The 21,501-nt window shown below is 42.3% G+C and overlaps 1 protein-coding gene across 1 annotated transcript in view; it reads right to left on the reverse strand.

Annotated features, from left to right (window-relative positions):
• LOC138959319 (ankyrin repeat and fibronectin type-III domain-containing protein 1-like) overlaps positions 1–21,225 on the reverse strand; it is a 167,464-nt gene extending 146,239 nt beyond the window's left edge. Inside the window, exon 1 of the mRNA XM_070330744.1 lies at positions 20,640–21,225. Coding sequence (XP_070186845.1) covers positions 20,640–20,922 — 283 coding nt within the window. The 5' untranslated portion in view covers positions 20,923–21,225. The remainder of the gene's footprint in view (positions 1–20,639) is intronic.
• Between the last annotated feature and the right edge of the window lie 276 nt (positions 21,226–21,501).

A 21,501-nucleotide genomic window follows, 5' to 3' on the forward strand; every position in this document is an offset into this window, starting at 1 on the left:
AGAACGGCAGACTGACTGGCAAACAGGCAGGCAAGGAGACAGGCAGACACACGGACAAGGAAACTGATAGGTAGGAAGGCGGGCAAGCTGAACCCACCGACAAAAATCAAGCTTTGAAGATTTAGGGCATGTGAACCGGGATTAAAACCTAACCTCTTAAAATTAAAGTCGTAAGCAGCTAATTAACATACAAACCGTTGGGGTAGGGGAGACAAAAGAGAAGACTGAGAACGTCAAGTCTTTTTAAACAAATGCCGACACGGACACGGATCCAAACACACATTCGTTCAACCCTCATCTTCCCCACCATCCTCCATCGCGAAACCGCTTCAGGATTCTCGGAATTTTTTGCCGGCCGTATCGCTATAAATCCTACAAATAGCCCAAAAGTACGCGTGACGCACGGGCTCAAAACATAATGAAAATAACAATGGGTTCAGACGGGCACAATTACAAGCACGTTCAACCCACTGAGAACAAATGAAACGGATCTGCATTAACAAACAAGCTAATAATTATATAACAAGACATGGAATAGTACAGGTCATTAAGAACGTACATACATATAAAACTGCAAGGGCAAAGGCATGCAGAAATGGACATTGACCAATGCAACCGCGTAATCAGCTAGTTCAACGAATACGTTCACCTCGCCCCAACCTCTCCCACCGCCACCCTCTTTTTCGCAATTCATCCCGAACACGCGAAAAGCATTCTCAAAGTTGTGTTGTGTCGAAAAAAAACCAAGGAGCTTGTTCAAGCCAGAACAAAATGCATGCAGTTACGCTATAAAGAGTCAAAATAGACCAGACGAACGCGCGGCTCCTGGGAAAACAGAAAACGTACAAAGACAATAGGCTTCGCACGTGGGCATTTAACAGCTCTTTAAAGCTATCAAGAACAAATCAAACGCATCCGAATAAACACACAAGCTATTACAAGAAGGATGAAAGAGAAAGGGACAGGGTAAGAACACACAGACACACAGTCAGACATATGCATACAAAAACGCGGATGCAAACGCGAAATACGTTTGTCCTAATTACAACTTTCACCTCGACTACAACCTCTCCTCTCCTCAACTTCTACAACCCCACCCTTTCCGCATCACGGAACTACCATCCAATCCTTGGGTAGTCAGTTTCTCAAGACCTATCGTGTCATCGTGTATAACAACGTGCTTGTTCCTGCCAGGAAAAACCGCGTGCCCTAACACTATAAATACTCAAAATAGACCAGCCGTGCTAACGGCACCTGCCAGAGAGAAAGGCCCGCAAAGAAGACAATGGGATTTGCACGTGCGCAGTTTACAACGCATCCAAGCTATTGAGGACAAATCATTCCCCTCGACATCCTGTAAGCCCAAGCTGACAAACAAGCGTTGATGAAGCGAGAAGAACGCAAACAAGAGATACAGAACACGCCATCGGCTGAGGTTCTCAGAATGCCGTGTACCCTTTGGCGATGGCGTGAAGAATGCATCTTCGTCGGATCTTGACTTGCACCTTGACGTCACAGTCCACAGGTCGTTGTTGCGCTGACAAGTTCAGGTTTAACCCAAGTTTGTTGGCTTGGTCAGGATCACAGGAGTGTGTATTACAATCCCTGGTTTCCTTATTGATCGTGAATCAAGGTTTAAAGCTTGACGTTGGCTATCGGTCATTGCCGCATCACAAATTTGAAATAGCCGATCACTCAGGCAGGAAGTTGGTAAAGTGGCCCACAGTACATTTAAGAACCCGCTGAAGAGTGACACAGTCTGTTTATCTGATTTTGGAAAGGGCTAATTGGTTTCACGATAGATCGGCCAAAGGTCATTTGGAATGATCTATTCTGCGCTCACTCTAGCCAAATCAGTGCGACTCTTGCGCAATATGTTTAACCCCGAGTGTTCTTTTTGCCGATTCTTTGCACTGAAAACTCTTTGATCCCATAATTATGCGCCAGAGAGAAAGGTCAAGCCTTAAACCTCTGAAAATAAACAATAACACTGTCACATTCACAAGCATCGAGCAATGCTCTCCAAACGTGCAAGCAGCCAAAGAAGGAAGAATGTGTATTGCCGACGACCCGGGTTGAATCTGAAGTAGTCTTTTGCACTACTTCTCAGTAAGGTGGGAGTTAGCTTATGACGCCACTTATTTCGATGAGTCCATGACTTGAATTAAAAAAAAATAGATAAGAGGGCGTGGTTTATGGAGCGTTAAGTAAAGGACAATACAAAACATTCACGGTCCTTGTTTGTTTGTTTGTTTGCTTAACGCCCAGCCGACCACGAAGGGCCATATCAGGGCGGTGTTGCTTTGACATATAACGTGCGCCACACACAAGACAGAAGTCGCAGCACAGGCTTCATGTCTCACCCAGTCACATTATTCTGACACCGGACCAACCACTAGCCCCATAATGCCAGACGCCAGGCGGAGCAGCCACTAGATTGCCAATTTTAAAGTCTTAGGTATGACCCGGCCGGGGTTCGAACCCACGACCTCCCGATCACGGGGCGGACGCCTTACCACTAGGCCAACCGTGCCGGTATTCACGGTCCTGTAACCTGTTGGTTTTTGTAAGTGAATGAAGTGACAAATGATCACGAGAAGGAGAAAATAACGACCCAGCTTAGGCTCTGCCTTTTCAGCTGCTTTTTCAGTCTCATAAGATGGCAGGAGTAAATGGTGTATATGCAAAGAATAAAAGCAAAGACACAGACAGAATGTCTTGTACTGACAATCACATTCATTGAACATGCCATGAGTTAACCCCTCTTCTTCTTCTATTCATTCAATAATAATTCTTAATTCTTGATTTTGGAACGTTTTTATCACGCAGTCCATCGACCGAATTTCCCAATGAAGCTCTTCCTGGTTCCACTTCGAAACTCAAGTGTTGTGTTTTATACTGTGGACAAGGGCGTTGTCATTTAACCTTGTGACTACCGCAATAGGTGCCAGATACGTTTGTTGTTACATGCATTATGAACAAATAAATACTCTGACAAGAGAAACAACCACAAAAACAAAACAAAATGTGCGTGACCTGAGACGGACAAAGCACTTGGAAACAAGCTCCTGTGATTCTTTCCCACAAACTGCCTGCCAGACGAGAGAGGGGATGTTTCCGTGCAGCGACCCATTTGGCAGACTGCAAGGTGTTTAACTACCTGAGAATAGGTCGCAGAGTCTGTAAATATTTACAGCAGAGAAACAACGTTACGCGCGTTTGACGCTCATGAAAGAAGAAGAAAACTGCGATGGGTGCACCTTATTGGAAGACCGCTATTTCTGAAGCAACGTTACGCCAGTTCCACGCTGATGAAAAAAAGATACATATGATTGGTACACATAGTTGAAAGACTGTTATTTTGGGATACACTGCACAGAATGGCCTCACTTTACGACAAGACATGATCTTCCTTCCTGGATATTAAAACGGACTTATAATTTACAGGACGCCGACAAAGAGAATGTTAGTCAGCAACAGATCAAACAATTGTGTTTGTGTGACTGCACCTATTTTCACACTCGGGCAAACTTGGTTTTCGTTCCAGTTTATCTGAGAAGACGCTTATTACACCCCCGGTATAGGGGTGTGTATAGGTTTCGGTCGATGTGTTTGTTTGTTTGTTTGTTTGTGTGTTTGTGTGTTTGTGTGTTTGTGTTCGCATATAGATCTCAAGAATGAACGGACCGATCGTCACCAAACTTGGTGAACAGGTTCTATACATTCCTGAGACGGTCCTTACAAAAATTGGGACCAGTCAAACACACGGTTAGGGAGTTATTGGTGGATTAAGATTCTACAACGACTTATACAGAAACATATTCGTGGTCAAAGGGAAAGAACCTTCTCAGTTGGTGGCAGTGAGAATGGGTGCAGTGAGAATGGTTATTTCCCTTTGACCAACGGGGGTGTTTTTCCTGCCTCGAAGGAATTTCTTGTTATTACGTGGAACTAAAGAAAATTCAAACACAACAACAACAACAACAACAAGTCGCGTAAGGCGAAAATACAATATTTAGTCAAGTAGCTGTCGAACTCACAGAATGAAACTGAACGCAATGCCATTTTTCAGCAAGACCGTATACTCGTAGCATCGTCAGTCCACCGCTCATGGCAAAGGCAGTGAAATTGACAAGAAGAGCGGGGTAGTAGTTGCGCTAAGAAGGATAGCACGCGTTTCTGTACCTATCTTTGTTTTAACTTTCTGAGCGTGTTTTTAATCCAAACATATCATATCTATATGTTTTTGGAATCAGGAACCGACAAGAAATAAGATGAAAGTGTTTTTAAATTGATTTGGACAATTTAATTTTGATAATAATTTTTATATATTTAATTTTCAGAGCTTGTTTTTAATCCGAATATAACATATTTATATGTTTTTGGAATCAGCAAATGATGGAGAATAAGATAAACGTAAATTTGGATCGTTTTATAAATTTTTATTTTTTTTTACAATTTTCAGATTTTTAATGACCAAAGTCATTAATTAATTTTTAAGCCACCACACTGAAATGCAATACCGAAGTCCGGGCTTCGTCGAAGATTACTTGACCAAAATTTCAACCAATTTGGTTGAAAAATGAGGGCGTGACAGTGCCGCCTCAACTTTCACGAAAAGCCGGATATGACGTCATCAAAGACATTTATCAAAAAAATGAAAAAAACGTTCGGGAATTTCATACCCAGGAACTCTCATGTCAAATTTCATAAAGATCGGTCCAGTAGTTTAGTCTGAATCGCTCTACACACACACACACACACAGACACACACACACACGCACATACACCACGACCCTCGTTTCGATTCCCCCTCGATGTTAAAATATTTAGTCAAAACTTGACTAAATATAAAAATTAACTTCCTCGTCATTCTTCCAACAATATCTTCAAATGGCAAATAAATATATCTAACTCAATGATATCAATATGATATGGTATACGCTGTGGGGGAAATAAAAGACAAGTTGCACTACGTGGATGCAGAAAACACCACACAAAATAGATGTCAAAGAACATGAAAAGCACTCATCTTGCCTTCAATGTCTGTGTGTTTAATGCGACATTTCCAAGGATAAGTCATTTGTTCCTGTGTGTTTGTTTGTTTGTTTGTTAGTTTGTTAGTTTGTTTGTTTCTTCCTATGAGGGTCAAAAGAAATGTAAAAGTAATTCAAATATTCCGGGTCTTCTTGCGGCTATCACGATGCAGCAACAGTAGCGGCGTTTTGTATTCTTAGCAAAGCAGTACAGTGCTATCACTGAGAGTTTGTTTGTTTGTTTGTTTGTTTGCTTAACGCCCAGCCGACCACGAAGGGCCATATCAGGGCGGTGCTGCTTTGACATATAACGTGCGCCACACACAAGACAGAAGTCGCAGCACAGGCTTCATGTCTCACCCAGTCACATTATTCTGACACCGGACCAACCAGTCCTAGCACTAACCCCATAATGCCAGACGCCAGGCGGAGCAGCCACTAGATTGCCAATTTTAAAGTCTTAGGTATGACCCGGCCGGGGTTCGAACCCACGACCTCCCGATCACGGGGCGGACGCCTTACCACTAGGCCAACCGTGCCGGTATCATCACTGAGAGTGCTATAGGGGCCTTGTTACTGGCCCAAGAGGAAAATACGCAAGAAACTGACAAGAACAAAAAGTATGGCAAGACAGTTTGCCCCACAGACAAAAGAGTGAAGGCGGAACACTGATTGCGAGTTGGAGCGGACGGGTGGGGCAGGGTTTGAGGAGCTGGGGATCGAGGGGCCAGGGATGGGGGATAAGTAATCCGGGAGGTGGGGGGGGGGGGGGGGGCAGAATAAGTAGGCCTGGGGAAACGAAGTCTCAGAAATCCCGGTATCGAATCGTTCAGAGGCTTGAGTGACAAGCCGGCGTATAAACTCTGTGATTCACCGCACTCAGTTTACAAAAGAAAAAGTGAAAGGAGGTAGCGAAGCGAAATGAGTTGTCTGGAGTTGTCTTCCCGATACGCAAGGGAAAATACGAAGGAAAAACCAACCATCGTCTTGCTGAAGTTGTCAATTATCCTACGCTAGGGAACTTCTGACCAAGACTGTATTATTCAAAGTGGATGGAATTCTGCGTTAAAAACAAACACATTTGGTTAGAATTTCCTAAAGGACAGGGCGTGGAGTTTTCTCTTCTCACGAACAAAGAAACAAAACGAAGAAGACCCACGTTTCCACACTAGGATAACTGTTGCACTCTTATATTCGATCCGAAGTTAAAGTACGTATAACGTTTTCGAAAGCCAGTAAAGGACGTATACGTTATAGCTGAACAAATACATCAGTTATCTCAGACAAAAAGCAGGGATCTTCGTAGTATCTTTTCGTGGAAAATGTAGTCTCCGGGCCAACAGGTTAACAAATACAACAGCCACCTTGGACCTAAAACAGAAAGCTTAGTGGTATTTTGTTTTGGTGGAACACGTAACTTTTCCTTTAACAGATAAACGAATACAACAGTCATCTCAGACTTTTTTTCTGAGATTTGATGTTTCTTATACCGCAATGAGTTAGATGCATGCATATATTTATTTCATTTTCATACATGCGTTATCTTAGACTTAAAGCATATCCTGGTTCATCGAAAACGAAACCTCTCTACTTTACTAATAATCTCACCTTCGTCTTTACAATAGCTATCAGAAAACAATACGCACTGGGAATAACGAAAGGTGATAATATCAGTGACCAGAGCAGATGCTACCAAAGCTCTAAAGGGCAGCCACACAACAGCAGTCCGTGATAATAGAAGGCTAGAGCCCCTTCAGGTTGTTAGATACATATTTACAGCGTAGTTTATTGTAAACAGCTTGTGCTGTGTGTCTGGAAAAAGGTTTGAGAACTCTTTGTAATTACCCAGATATTCATCTCGGTAAAGATCTGTGTAAAGCAACTCAACGCGTGAGGCAAACAGCCAAAGCGATAATGTCACCGGAAATGTCAAAGGATTGTGATATTATATTGCAAATATAATTATATATCATTGCACTACGATTGAAAACCTATATTTTCTTTCTTCATCATTACCCTGTGTACCCTGTGTCATCATTACTTTCGGTCAAAATCTCCGTTAACATCTTTCACGCATGATGCAAAATAGCGACAACTACGATGTCTCTGAAAATTTCAAAAGATGGCAAAACAATTGAATTGTAAGTATATATTATTGCACTACAGATTGTAATCCTACATTGTTTGTCATCATTATTATCATGCGTCATGACGTTAGTATGTAGGCTTAGTTCCGTCAGGATCGCTGTTTATCATCTTTCCGGCGTGATGAAGCCATGACGCCATCGGAAGTTTTACAGGAAGATAATATTAGTTATAAATATCACTGCATTACAGAATGAAACCGTAATCATTTTTTACACTCTTCTTCCTCATCATTGGCTTGATTGTTTTTTAGGAAAACAAATCGAAATAGCTTTTTTAACGCGTGGCATAAAGAGCCAAACCATATGACGTCACGGGAAATTTAAAAGGAAGATGATATTGCATCGTAATATATTACTGCACTACAAATTAAAAACATACAATTTTTTTCTTCTTCTTTTTTCATTACCCAGACAAATACATTTCTGACAAAATGTCTGTTTAGCATCTTCAGGTGTGGATGGGTGTAGCAAAAGCAATGACGTCATCGGAAATTTGAAAGGAAGATGTGGCATTTGCACTACAGATTTTCTTTCTTGTTCTTCTTCGTCTTCTTCTTGGTCTTTGTTTCTTGTTTTCTGATTATATACATACTCTCTCTCTCTCTCTCTCTCTCTCTCTCTCTCTCTCTCTCTCTCTCTCTCTCTCTCTCTCTCTCTCTCTCTCTCTCTCTCTCTTTCTTTCTCTCTCTCTCTCTCTCTCTCTCTCTCTCTCTCTCTCTTTCTCTCTCTCTCTCTCTCTCTCTCTCTCTCTCTCTCTCTCTCTCTCTCTCTCTCTCTCTCTCTCTCTCTCTCTCTCTCTCTCTCTCTCTCTCTCTCTCTCTCATATTGCAGACAGTCAGACAGACTCACACAAAAAGAGAGCAACTGAGACGGATACAAACAGGGAGAAGCAGAGTACAGCAGCAGATGGATGTTAAAAGACTATCAAAACATAACAATGCACAGTCTTCTATCTCATGTGCATTTAAACACACAAACATTTTTCGGTACTTTCCAAGAAGAATCGCACTAAATCTTAGAGCCCAGACACTTCCCAGCTTTTGCAAAAATGCCAACAATGCCCAAACCTTTACACTCAACACACATGCAACATGTCAGTTAATAATCTACAAGAGCACACAACCCTCCCCATCCTAGACAAAAAATCGGACTGCAAGTTTATTAATCATTGCATACCGATGTAAGTTGTTTACATTCGTGCCATTCATTTCAAGATTGTGTTGATAAAAAAAACATCGTTGAACTTTGATACAAAGGGGGAATAACCTGCGTTGTACGTACCTGCATCTCAAGCCAAGATGTTTATTTATTGAGTTAGTTAGTTAGTTAGTTAGTTATTACTTTATTTTGGTGTGCAAATGGCGATGGAATGCGTTTTGTCAAGACAAATATAAGCAAATGAAAACTATAAACAATTTTCCTATTGCGCAAAGGACAACTAATAACCTAACTTGTTTCGAAGCCACTTTACATAATCATAAATCCCCCACTCGTACACATTTTATATGACTGCTAAACGTGTGTCCAAATATGTAAAATGTTATGAGAATGCTAAGAATTTCTGGAGGAAAATCACTCCTTACGGTTAAGAATACGTTAAAAAAAATACCACATTTATCGTGCACAATATATTCGGTAAGACGGAATTTTTAAAGGAACATGGCTTGTGAATGTTTCGTTGTGTCTAAATTAAACGTTCCATAAACTTAAAGAGTTGCGATATCGATTAAAAACAACAACATCAAGACGTCTCTTTTTTTCCCTCCCTTTCGAAGTGAAATCTCTTACGTCAAAACCCAAACAAAGTTCGAAAAGACCTCATAACGCGAACAATGGCGTCATGTACAATTCTGTTACTACTTCTGCGTGTCTCTCGAGGAAGTGACAAAGAAGTTCGAGAAGGAAGTTTTTCTCGGTGACAACCTATCAGCAGTAGAAAATTAGTCGCAAGATCACCGCCAGGCTGTGCATGTATCGGTATTGTATATCATTAACATTTCTGAGTTTTGGTTGTTGGAATTTAACAGCACCTTCCGTCTCATGGAACTCGTCATGTCAGCAAGCGCAGGTCTTTCCATGCTTCTTCTTCTTCTTCTTTGTCCATGGGTTGAAACTCCCACGATCTTATACGTGTATATCCGTTTTTACCCCGCTATTTTGGCAGCTATACGCCGTTTTTTGGGGGGACGGATGCAGGGTATTTTCGATAACACACCGTACTCTGACATGGATTACATGATCTTTTCCGTGCACACTCGGTCTTGTGCTTGCGTGAACAACACCAAGGGGGATAATTAAGGCACCAGGTGGTCTGCACATAAGTTAACATGGAAGATCGGAAATATCTCCACTCTTAACCCACCAGGCGCGGCCGGAATTCGAACCCGCGACCTTCTGCATGGGAGGTCGTCGTCTTATCCACTAGGCCACTGCGCCCGTCGAAGCTTTCACGTGGGAAAGGAGGATTCTTCAGATTGACAACTTACCAACATTTAATTATCTGACTACTCCTTTCTGTGCGGACTTGGATTTGTCTTGTTGAATTAATTGTGTAACTTCACCGATGTCCACATGCGAACTTAATTCAGCTAATAATTCCCACGCTGCATAGAGCACAGCCAGGCTGTTAATTGTCGGTATGTGTTTAACTCGAAGGATTGCCTCAATCCATGTAATAGCCTTTATTCCCTCCTCTGCTTCTTTACCTCTGTAAACTTGTAGAGCTAGTTAGGCCTATTTTTCGATAAACACCCAGCAACCAAACAAATAACGAGCCAGCAACAGCCTGAATCCTCGATAGCGCAATGGGTTGAGAAGCTGTTCTGTGTCGCGGTACTACTTTTGGGACTGAAAAGTTCCGAACGCGCTAATGTACAAAGTATACCGTCTCTGGAGCAAACAATACAAACATACCGCATTTAAATTAACAACTACAGGCGTGAACACATGAATCTCCATATAAAATCCATGAGTTCGGTTGTTTTTTGAATCTAGGTCTGCCGTGCACAAACGTTCAACACAAGCAAATTCCCAAGAAGGCAAGTAACTCTCATACTTTGTCTAGCGACAAGAGTATTTTCCCTTTCAAATTTCTTTTCACTCAGTTTCTTCGACAACAGACTGCAATCCGACGGTCAGTTTTCAACAATATTTCATTTAATAAACAGATCACACGCAACCAAATGCACACATCTCATCAATTTAAACAACATAAAGCGGTTTCATACACTATTTTCCCCAGAAAACTGAACTTCATACGGTTTTTAACGTTGGAACACGGGTGCAAAAGTTCGTCTGCTAGTCCCATTTGACGAAAGAACATTATCCTAAGCGATACCAAAACATATACAGAACACACAATATCTGCATTTGCCGCCACAGCAGAATAACAGCATATCTGTGTACTTGATTTTAGTCCAAAATAGGAAAACTGACAAGAAGTGTTGACAGAATGGAATGATTTGCACGGAACTATACAACCGCGCATTAATCGATCGCCTGTGCAGGTTGACTGGTTGAGTGAATAGGATTCGATCAAACTTTCGCAAAAAAACTCCTCTTTTCTTTGAATAACTGAAGAAAGGAGGAATAAAGAGGTTACACACCTCGTCTCAGTGATTATAAAAAATAATGGTCTCAGTTGCGGTCATGAAAAAGCTCGCTAAAGCTCGCATTTTTCATGATCCGCTAACTTCGACCATTATTTTTAATAATCACTGAGACTCGGCATGTAACCTCTACGTATCCGTGATAGTTGATATGTTGTTGACAAGGGAATGAAATGTATGTTGAACGTTATGTAGCAGCATCCATCCGTTCTAATGTTTTCCATCCCCGAAACTGCGGTAAGGCAACAAAAAAATAGGTGTGGTTAAGGTAACATAGCCAAAAAAAATAGGGTAGGAAGGTAGGCAATCACTTTTTTTTTTCCTTTTTCTTCTAATGTGTACAAATTAAACTTACTTGACAGGGAAATAAGTGTGCGACTCGAGCGCTTTCGCTTTCATTGCGTTTTCTGCACTCGTTTTTTTTTTATTTTATTTTTTATTTTTTTGACAAATGTAATAAAAAGTTATAGGGTTGGCCCCTAAAAGGGTAGATCGGGTTACCGTAACCACACCTATTTTTTTTTTTAGGCCTAATAGAAAATACCTCTGTCGGATATGTATGGGTTTTGAAAGAGTGAATATCCTTGCTTTTACTAGGACAAACATTACTCGAGCCGATCACTTGACATGCGAGGGGTGTGTCGGAAACACGTGGACACGTGGACAAGGAGCACGTGTGGATTTATGTGTCCTAGTAAAAGCAAGGATTATTTCCGAACATTGTCTTTTGTATGTGACTGTTCGAAGAAGTTCAGAGCAGCATTGACAAACTAGGTCTAGGTGTGAACAATAGCTCTGTATGACGACTTTTTACTTCCTAGTAGCCCGTATACGTCGGTACATAAGACCAATACAGTAGATCTGCATAACAAAATATGATTTTTAGAGTATTTCCGGTCAACACCTCTTATGGCTGTCAAAAATGGTCACTGAAATTCAAATCGTAAGCCGACTAGTGACAAACCATGTGTATATCTAGCACAATGTGAAAATACATATCTCTGGGTGTCGACCATATCACTTCCTTGTAGCCTACTTTAAAAGTTAAGTAGATCAACGCGGGGCAATATCTTCAACTTTTTTTTTTTAACTGCAAGGGGTCGGTATGTCTAGCACATCACATGTTTTCCTTTGGAACCAACATGTAAACCAAATATCGGTGCACCTGAAGCGTGCATTGAATTCTATTTCCTCTGGAATTCAGAAGGGAAAAAACAGCGGGGGAAGAGAGACAGAAGGGTCGTGAGTTTAGTTTAAGACATATGAGAGTAACAATAGCAGCATCATCATCTACAACCAGGGATGTATTAGTGCCAAGCTGCTGCATCCTTTCCCTCTCCACCACCTACCGCACCCGTCTTTCCAAAACAACAACTAAACATGAAGTGAATCGCAATGTCAAGCTGCGGCCTCACAAGTCCCCATCCCCATCCTACGCAACAATAACAACAGCAAAACAAACCCCTGGCGATTATCAAAATGCGAAGGGTGCAGCCTGGTATTTTAATATCAAGCTGTGGACATTGACAACAGACCCCCCCCCCCCCCACCCCCACACACCCCGGCCCGGAAAACAAAATAAAAACAACTGGTGAGCATCTAATTGAAAACGATGCAGTGTTTCGCTGTGCAAAAACAAAAGATAATATTTACAATGATATTTACATGCAAAGCACTAGACATTTACTGCAGTCCGGCCCAAACTACCCCCCCCCCCCCCAACTACCACCAACCATCCAACCCCCACGATACCCCCCCCCCCCCCCCCCCCCCCCCACGACCCTCCTCGTTCCTCTTCGTACGGTGCAACAACCGCAAAAGAGAAATGCATGGGTTGCATAAGCTTAAAAAGGGTGCAGTGTTTCGTTGAACAGTGCAAAAACAACACATATTTACATAGATATCTTGACGTTAATATTATTGTTATTTCTTTCTACGTCCCTTTAACCGAAATGGCTAACCGAAATGGCTAACCGAAATGGCTAACCGAAACCGTTTTTATGATGATAAGCTGCGAACATCCACTCCAGACACCACAACCTCCCCCAAACACACACACACACACACACACACACACACACACACACACACCATCATCATCACAATCTTCGTAAGGTGCAACAAACGCAATAAGCACCGCTGATGAGCATCTATCTGAAAAGGGCTCAGCGTTTTGTTAAGTGAAGCAATAACATGTCTCATTACACTCTGTGCCCTTTCCGCTGCACGACTGCATTATAAAACAGGATTTAAATACACCCAAACCCAATAATTATGCCGCAGACTGGTTGCCGTTTCTTTATAATAACAAGGCTAGGCTTGGGAAATAGAGCAAACAAAGTAAGAGCGTTTCTTTGGGGAGAAAGGCTGGGATTTGTCGGACAAAAATGAGTCATCCATCTGATGCTGCTTGCTTTTAAGAAAACGTTGCGACTGCGCAGCTTACTCTTCCGTTTGTTTTTCATCGATGATACTTTTGATGTCAACCAATAGTATTTATTTTGTTCCCAGTTGGCAAACAAATCGTTGTACTGACGCTCTCGCCTTGCCTGTAAAAAGCTGTGAACATTGGTTGGGTTTTTTAAACAATCGCGCTCTCGCTTACTCGTATAGCACGAAATGGTTTACATCCACTTCGCCCCGTTTCCATTTCGCCCCAAAATTTCAGGCATTTCGCCCCACAGAGTTTGTACCCCATCGCCCCAAAGTTTTAAACACTTCGCCGCTCTAATTATCGTCCCAGCCTCAAAAGTTCGCCCCAAGAAGGCGAACATGGGGCGACCTCGGGGCAAAATGTCACTACAAAACTTCGGCAAAATTGGGGCGCACACTATGCGAAACGGGGCGAAGTGGTTTTGGGGTGATAGGGTGAAAGCTAACGGGTAACGAGGCATAAGGGTTTGATACCCACGCGAGGCTAACTTTTCTTGCTTTGCCTGAAAGAAACGTACGTCTAGCCACGGGCTTCACGTGCATACAGCATCCGGGTCTGGCTGACAGTAACGCGTAATGAGCTGCTGGCGCGCTAACAGCCCCGCAACAATCGCTTGTGTCATTAGCAACGTCAGCCAGGCATTAGCAACACTAACAACAGACCAGGGCAACAGACAGCCATGAGTTTAACCAGGAAAGCGTCTGATGTACTCAGGTACGCAAGTTAAGGCCCACCGACGCGCCGGTAAAATGTACTCATCTTCTTGTCTCCTGAACGAATGTTTCCATCACGGACTGATAACAAGTAGTACAGCCACTCGTCATTAGCAAAATAATCAAACAGCTTGCAGCAGGGGGATGCAAGTCGCATGCAAAGTTTCTGTTCTTTGTCTCGCCCGTTACTGTTTATTAAAGATACCGACTGTCCTGTGTGCATGCATGATCATTTTAACCGGCAGCCAGGATTTTTTGTCGAGTTAGAACCTCCTTCACTTGAACACAAACCAAACAGCAACACTGCCAACAGCCTGGCTGCTTTCTGTGCATTCAATTCGTAACTGAAAGTTGTATACCTTTAATAATAATGAATAATAATAATAATGAGAGCTTATATAGCGCGAACCACAGTGAACTGTGCTCTCCGCGCTTTACATATTAACTATGAATAAAAAATAAAAATAAAAATATTTTTAACAAAAATAGCGAAATAAATTTAGCTAAAAGTTGTCATCTGCATCGAGAGCAGCCAGGTTGTTGATTTTTGATGTGTCCAAGTTGAAGGGTTCTCTTATCCTACCCATCTCAAACCCCAAATAGGTCTGTGGTGGTGATTAAGGTCGTTTATCGAGAAGGGAATGTGCCTTTAAACGATGTAATGCTGTATCAAAAAACAAGAAAGGTAGGTTGTTGGAACGTTTGTTATTGACAAAACAATACATTCACAGACACTGATTTCTGTGGGAACAACAAGCTGTAAGAACAATGGGCTGTGAAACTGATTTCTGTGGGAACATGGACTGTGGGAACAACAGGTTGTAAGAACAATGGGCTGTGAAACTGATTTCTGTGGGAACATGGACTGTGGGAACAACAAGCTGTAAGAACAATGGGCTGTGAAACTGATTTCTGTGGGAACAACAAGCTGTAAGAACAATGGGCTGTGAAACTGATTTCTGTGGGAACATGGACTGTGGGAACAGCAGGTTGTAAGAACAATGGGCTGTGAAACTGATTTCTGTGGGAACATGGACTGTGGGAACAACAGGTTGTAAGAACAATGGGCTGTGAAACTGATTTCTGTGGGAACATGGACTGTGGGAACAACAGGTTGTAAGGACACTGGTTTCTGTGGGAACATGGACTGTGGGAACAAGAGGTTGTGAGAACAATGGGCTGTGAAACTGATTTCTGTGGGAACATGGACTGTGGGAACAACAGGTTGTAAGGACAGGCTGTTCCTCCGTGCTGTGGGAACATTTGGCTCTTGTGTAACTAAGAAGTAGGGACAGATTCAGTCCGAGGACGTTGAAACGCTTTAGAAAGAATGGGAAAATGCAGTTCCGGAACTGTTCAACAATACATCTTCTACGAAGATTTTTTTCTGCCGGCGGAAGAAACATGGGAGCTCTCACGTAGGCAGCATAGACATAATAGCCCATAGCGCCTTTATCATCGTCTTATGTGCTTCGGTTTTATGGCTGCAGCCATAATAAATCTCTCAACTCGATGTGCTTTGTTTGTCACAGCTTCGCATCCTATTTGTCTCATTTCCTCTTAATCTTCTATCTGGTTCTTGGCAATCACTTTCTTATTTGCAAAGCCGACTGCGCGTATTTCCGGAGCTAATGTAGTCACATGAACTATATGTACCTTGAAATTGGCTCAACCTCCACACGTTCTGCTTCTACTGAGTTGTTTCTAAAACAAGAACAAATACAGACAAAAAATCTTCACGCTAATAATAATGGTTGAATCATTAAATTTGTTTTGTACCAAATCTTGACAATGTTTTAACTAATGTGATCATTACCGTTTGCTGATACCTACAATTCATGAGTGATAATTCCAATCATCGTAACTATTACAAGCCTATACGCGCAAGATTATTTAATGCTCTCATCTAATTCTACAGAAAAACAGCATAGCGGTCTGTTGTTTTGATCTGAAATTATTTTGACTAATTCTATACTAATTTGACAGGAAACCAGCAACAACATCAATTACATGACCACGAGGTTATCTTATCGATTGTTGCTACATTACATGTGCAAATTCATAAACATGATTTATATGACAGTTTAATGTCGAGAATTGCCATTGCCCGTATCGTTCTGTTAATATGTGCGGTTGATTTGCTTATTCGTAAATTTAAAACAGTTTTTAGGACATCTGTACCAATTCTAATTTAGCCAAAGAGAGTGTCCTTGTCGAGAATTGAGGGCAACAAAATATGTTGTTGTGGTTGAATGGACCGTAAACCTTCTACTTTGTTTCTTCTATTCCAACCTCCCCTTAGTCCAACCCATGCTCCAGTCGTAGCCTGTTCTACAACTGTGCGAGCTCAGCGAAATATTCAGACAAAATTCAACATGCCCACCGCCTCTAAATCATCGTTTTATAGTCTCAGACAATACGCGTGGAGAAAGGTAAGTGCGCACATTTATTTTCTGGTCTCTGGAACAACTACACTGTTAGCGAGATCTTTGTTTGAGCTTCCCACACTTTTATTGCCTCAAGGGAAGAATTCAGACAGCATCTTCTGTGAGCTATTGCGCTGTGTCACGCACATGAAACGAATCTCGCAGAACCAGTAAACTGTGCCTACACTGTTATTTCACATTTCGTATAGTGGAATTATGCCCATGGCATACTAACACGACCCCCCTAAGTACTTCTTCGAAAATGTCTCTATTTTTCACCAACAGAACTGATCAGGAAACTGCAGTCTACGATGTAATTTACGGAGGAAAGTGTCTGCCAGAAAATAGACAAAAAGGCTGAGAGAGGGGGAAGTATTGCTGAAACGACATGAAAATAATCGAAAGCAGAAGCCTGACAAGATCTGAAATGGTGAGCAGACACGACAAAGAATGTGCAACTACATAGTTAGTCCAGACTTTACATAGTAGAATTATATCCTTGGCATACTAACACGACCCGGCCCTCCTAATTACACCTTTGAACATTTCTCGAAGTTTCACGAAGAGTATCGAGTTAGAAAAGAGAGAGTTTGCACTGTCAGAGAGTCTGTGATGAAGAAGAAGCTACGTTCTGCAACAATAATCCGCTGACAGATCATATAATTATGTAAATATTGTGCGTGCGTGCGTGCGTGCGTGCGTGTGTGCGTGAGTGCTGGCGTGCGTGCGGGTGTATTTCTCTGCGTGTGTGTGTATGTGTGTGGGTGTGTGAGTGTTTTGGTTTGTACGTGTGTGTATTTAACTACATTTTGAATCGATATACATCTTCAGTAAATCAGTGAAGAAAAGGCTCAAAAAACAATCATGTTCAATTTCAATTTCACGGACGCGTGTTGACTGGCAGCAAATAAAGAAAGAATATCCGCTTTACAATGAGTATCTGTTTGCACAGCTTAGATTAGAAACTCTCACAGCTAGCCTCTCGTGTTACACCTGTTGCTCACGATGCCTATCTGCTTATTGTTGTGGGTGTATGTGGGCGGGGGAACACCGGGGATAAAGTTTGTGTGTGTGTGTGTGTGTGTGTGTGTGTGTGTGTGTGTGTGTGTGTGTGTGTGTGTGTGTGTTTTTGTGCGTGTCTGTCTGTTTGTGTGTTTGTGTGTGTGCGTGCGTGTGCGTGCGTGTGCGTACGTGCGTGCGCGTGCTGGTGTGCGAGCATGTGTGCGTACTTCCTTCTGTCTGCCTGTGTGTCTGTGTATTTTTTCATTCAACAGAAACAGTTTCATTCAGTCTTCCTTTACCTCCAGCAGAAACACAAATGCCCAGGGTGTTATGCCAGCTAAAATGCAACCTACACTCCCAGCTAACACGTGTTCGACACGTTCATGTACGTGGACACCTGTTGAGAGATAATCAATAAGCAGGAAAGTCATACACTGAACCTTCACACTGGTTAGGCCTAAAAATAAAATAGGTGTGGTTACGGTAACCCGACCTACCCTATTTTTAGGGGCCGATCCTATAACTTTTTATTACATTTGTCAAAAACAAAAACAAAAACAACACAAAAACGAGTGCAAAAAACGCAATGAAAGCGAAAGCGCCCGAGTCGCACACTTATTTCCCTGTCAAGTAGGTTTAATGTGTACACATTAGAAAAAAAAGTTAACAAAAAAAAAGTGATTGCCTACCTACCTACCCTATTTATTTTGGCTATGTTACCGTAACCACACCTATTTTTTATTTTTTTGGGCCTTATTTATCGTCTCGTCTGTTGAAACAGAGTTAAATCAACACCGCTCCGTCGATTTCAGGGTAAAGCAAATACTTCACACTGTCTGTCCCAGAGATTGTAGAATGCTAGATCTAAGAGCTACGGTAATACCTGCGATGAAATGAAACCCACGGGACCGGCCAAAAATGTTTCTAAATCACAGGTGGCCTGCTATGACAGGTGTATTTTAGTAAAGATAATTGAGAAAGGGAAAACAGAAGATGTCCTTTCATGGGGAGGTGTCCTCTGATCGAAGGGGCATCATGCCACAGGTACCAGCTTATGTAATGGGAACACCCGTGTATACATATGATATAACCAAGTGGAAAGGCGCATGTGGGAAATAGCCACAGTCTGGGATATGAAAGAGCTTTGTCATCCCCCCAAACACAAACACACACACACACACACACACATACACACACACGCACGCACACGCGCGCACACACACGCACACACACACACGCGCGCGCCCCTCAAAACTAATAAATACCTTGAACTGTCATATAATTCGGTTCTTGGGTTGAAATCAGTGTCTCTCAAACAAAATTCTGACCTTGTATATAACTAATTGCGCGAAGCGTAAGCCCAGCTGTAAAAGTGTAGCATTGACGAATTGATCACCTGGGCATTAAACTGTTCTGACATGATCGCCCGTTGGCATTACGTCAATTATTTATCCCGCTTACAAAGAATGGCCGGATGAACCATGACATGTGGTTTCCATTGAGGTATAAAATTCCTGTATACTTGAACGGCATCCGCGTACTCTAACCCGTCATGGCACAGCTCTGTGAGCATTAGAGGTTTTAGACGCCATACGCTACAGATTTGAAGTCGGATCATTTCTTTGAATGTATTCGCACATTATCATGCTTACGGTGCTTATTCGAGTTAGTTTTGGCATTTATGTATTAATTTACGAATAGCCGGCCATGCTTGCGATGCTTCGTTTGAGTTTAGGCATGTCGTGTGTCTTCATTAAGGTATATGAAGAACACCTTACTGCCATAGCCGACTTACATGCTAACTCGCCAGAAGGCAGTTAGTTCCGTAAAGGGTACCCTAGACATACTCCCTTTGATGGAATTCTACATAAGTCCAAGCCCAAGACTTTCAAAATCTACATTTTCCAACCTCATTTTTCTTGTAGCCAAACATAATTGTTCCATTCATCGAAGCAAAAGTGTAAATTACATTTTCTGAGCTTCCTTCTGCGAACGCATCATCGTCAGTTCAAACAGTCACATGATTCTCGTGTAATTAAATGTCAAAAATGTTTGCTGTATCGATTACTGCAAAATCTCCAGGAAAACCATCGGCATCGTGTCCTTCAAATTAACAATCCCAGGCGCGTGTAGTACGCTCTAGCAACATGTAAGGCGAAAATGAAAGCACCAACAATAAAAGCACCAACAATCGGGCTTTTTTGTTTGTTTGTTTGTTTGTTTGCTTAACGCCCAGCCGACCACGACGGGCCATATCAGGGCGGTGCTGCTTTGACATATAACGTGCGCCACACACAAGACAGAAGTCGCAGCACAGGCTTCATGCCTCACCCAGTCACATTATTCTGACACCGGACCAACCAGTCCTAGCACTAACCCCATAATGCCAGACGCCAGGCGGAGCAGCCACTAGATTGCCAATTTTAAAGTCTTAGGTATGACCCGGCCGGGGTTCGAACCCACGACCTCCCGATCACGGGGCGGACGCCTTACCACTAGGCCAACCGTGCCGGTATCAATCGAGCTGATGATAAAAATAAGAACAAAAGAAAGAAAGGGACATAGAGAGAAGGAAGGAAGGAAAGACAAGAGTACATTTCCATTGTTATCTCGTTCTAGTTCTTCTCACCAGTATCCTCTTGTTCCTTAACGCCGACACGACAGACTGTGTCTAACCATTGACAATTTATCCTGGAGCGCCAACTAGCTCTCTCTCCGCTCTTTCTCTCTATTACGAGGTAGCGGCCTCTCGCAGTTAGGAACCTACGCTTACAAGCCTTTCAGAAATCAGGGGGACGTGATATCCGGTGTCGATTGTAAACATGGACGAAGTTGCCGAGGTAAGTTCTGAAAATGCTAAAATAAACTCAGCAAAAGTGCATTATGGAACATGTTTTTCGATGAGTTTTGTTAAGTTTAGTTTGGAGTTTTGGAAAATCCAGTTCATTGTCACCTCTCATTGTCACAAATAACTGGAGCGTGCTTTCTTTTCACTGTCTTCGAATCGCTGGCCTTTCAAACCGGACGCGACGCGCCCCTGAAAGTCGAGAGTCGTAACCTCGAAGGGTCACGTGACGAGTTGGCGGTCCAGGCTATTTGGTCTATGGTCTAACTGACCATCATGATTAAAACTTATGTAGCTAGAGACAGAAACAACCAGTGAGAAAACGGACAGACAGACAAACAGACAGAGAGGAGTAAGACATGCTTCAGAAAACTACGCCGACATCGAGGACATTGACAAACTGACCATGCATCAGCGGCAAAACTTACGCGGCCTGAGAGGAGGAGGGCGGGGTGGCGGTGGAGACGCAGGCTTTTCGGAAGTGGTACCATCATGGGAACGAGCCTGCGCGAACAAGCGCAGCGTCGACTTCCGGGCTCGCCACGACCTTGACCTCTGCAGCTCTTGCATCTTAGAGTTTCTATCCGAGTTGATCCGCTCCTTCTGATTTTCTTTCCTACTTTCGCTTTCATCGTCCCCTTCTACATCTCCTTGACTGCGTCTTCGGTTTTTATTGCTCATCGTCTTCAGTTTTCCTTTGTCTCGGAACATTTCATTTCTCTACCTGTGATGCCGTCATAAATCTAATCAGTCCGTTGGATTTGCTGCGGCTCTTCAGTTGTTTTGGAAATACCTTTCTCGGAGAATAATCCCTTGAATTGTAATATCTGCTGTCATTGTATGTCTGCTGTAGGATGAGTTCCAACTGGCAGGTGCACATAACTAAGTTAATCCAGCAGCTTCTTCCTTTTTATTGTTGAAACAGATCCAAATCCACAAACGTATGTTCAACGTACTAAATTCACACTTGTATGTTCAACGTACTAAATTCACACTTGTATGTTCAACGTACTAAATTCACACTTGTTAGCAGCAGATCCTTTGCCACTGCAAAACATCCATCATATTTTGCCTGTAGTCTGACTTGTAGTTATTAGAGTCTTTTATTGCCAGTTTCAATATTTCAGACTCTGAAGTGTCAAATGAATTCTGATTCTTCCCAAGAAAATAATGTACTTCATACTAAAAAATAATTCAGCTCAGTATTGCTGCGTCTTCTCATTTGTAATATATACACGGTGATTTTACGTTGTTTTATGCAAAGATCTTACATGGACAGGAAGAAAAGGT

This window comes from Littorina saxatilis, linkage group LG2 (assembly GCF_037325665.1).
Source record: "Littorina saxatilis isolate snail1 linkage group LG2, US_GU_Lsax_2.0, whole genome shotgun sequence".
Taxonomy (NCBI): Eukaryota; Metazoa; Mollusca; class Gastropoda; order Littorinimorpha; family Littorinidae; genus Littorina; species Littorina saxatilis.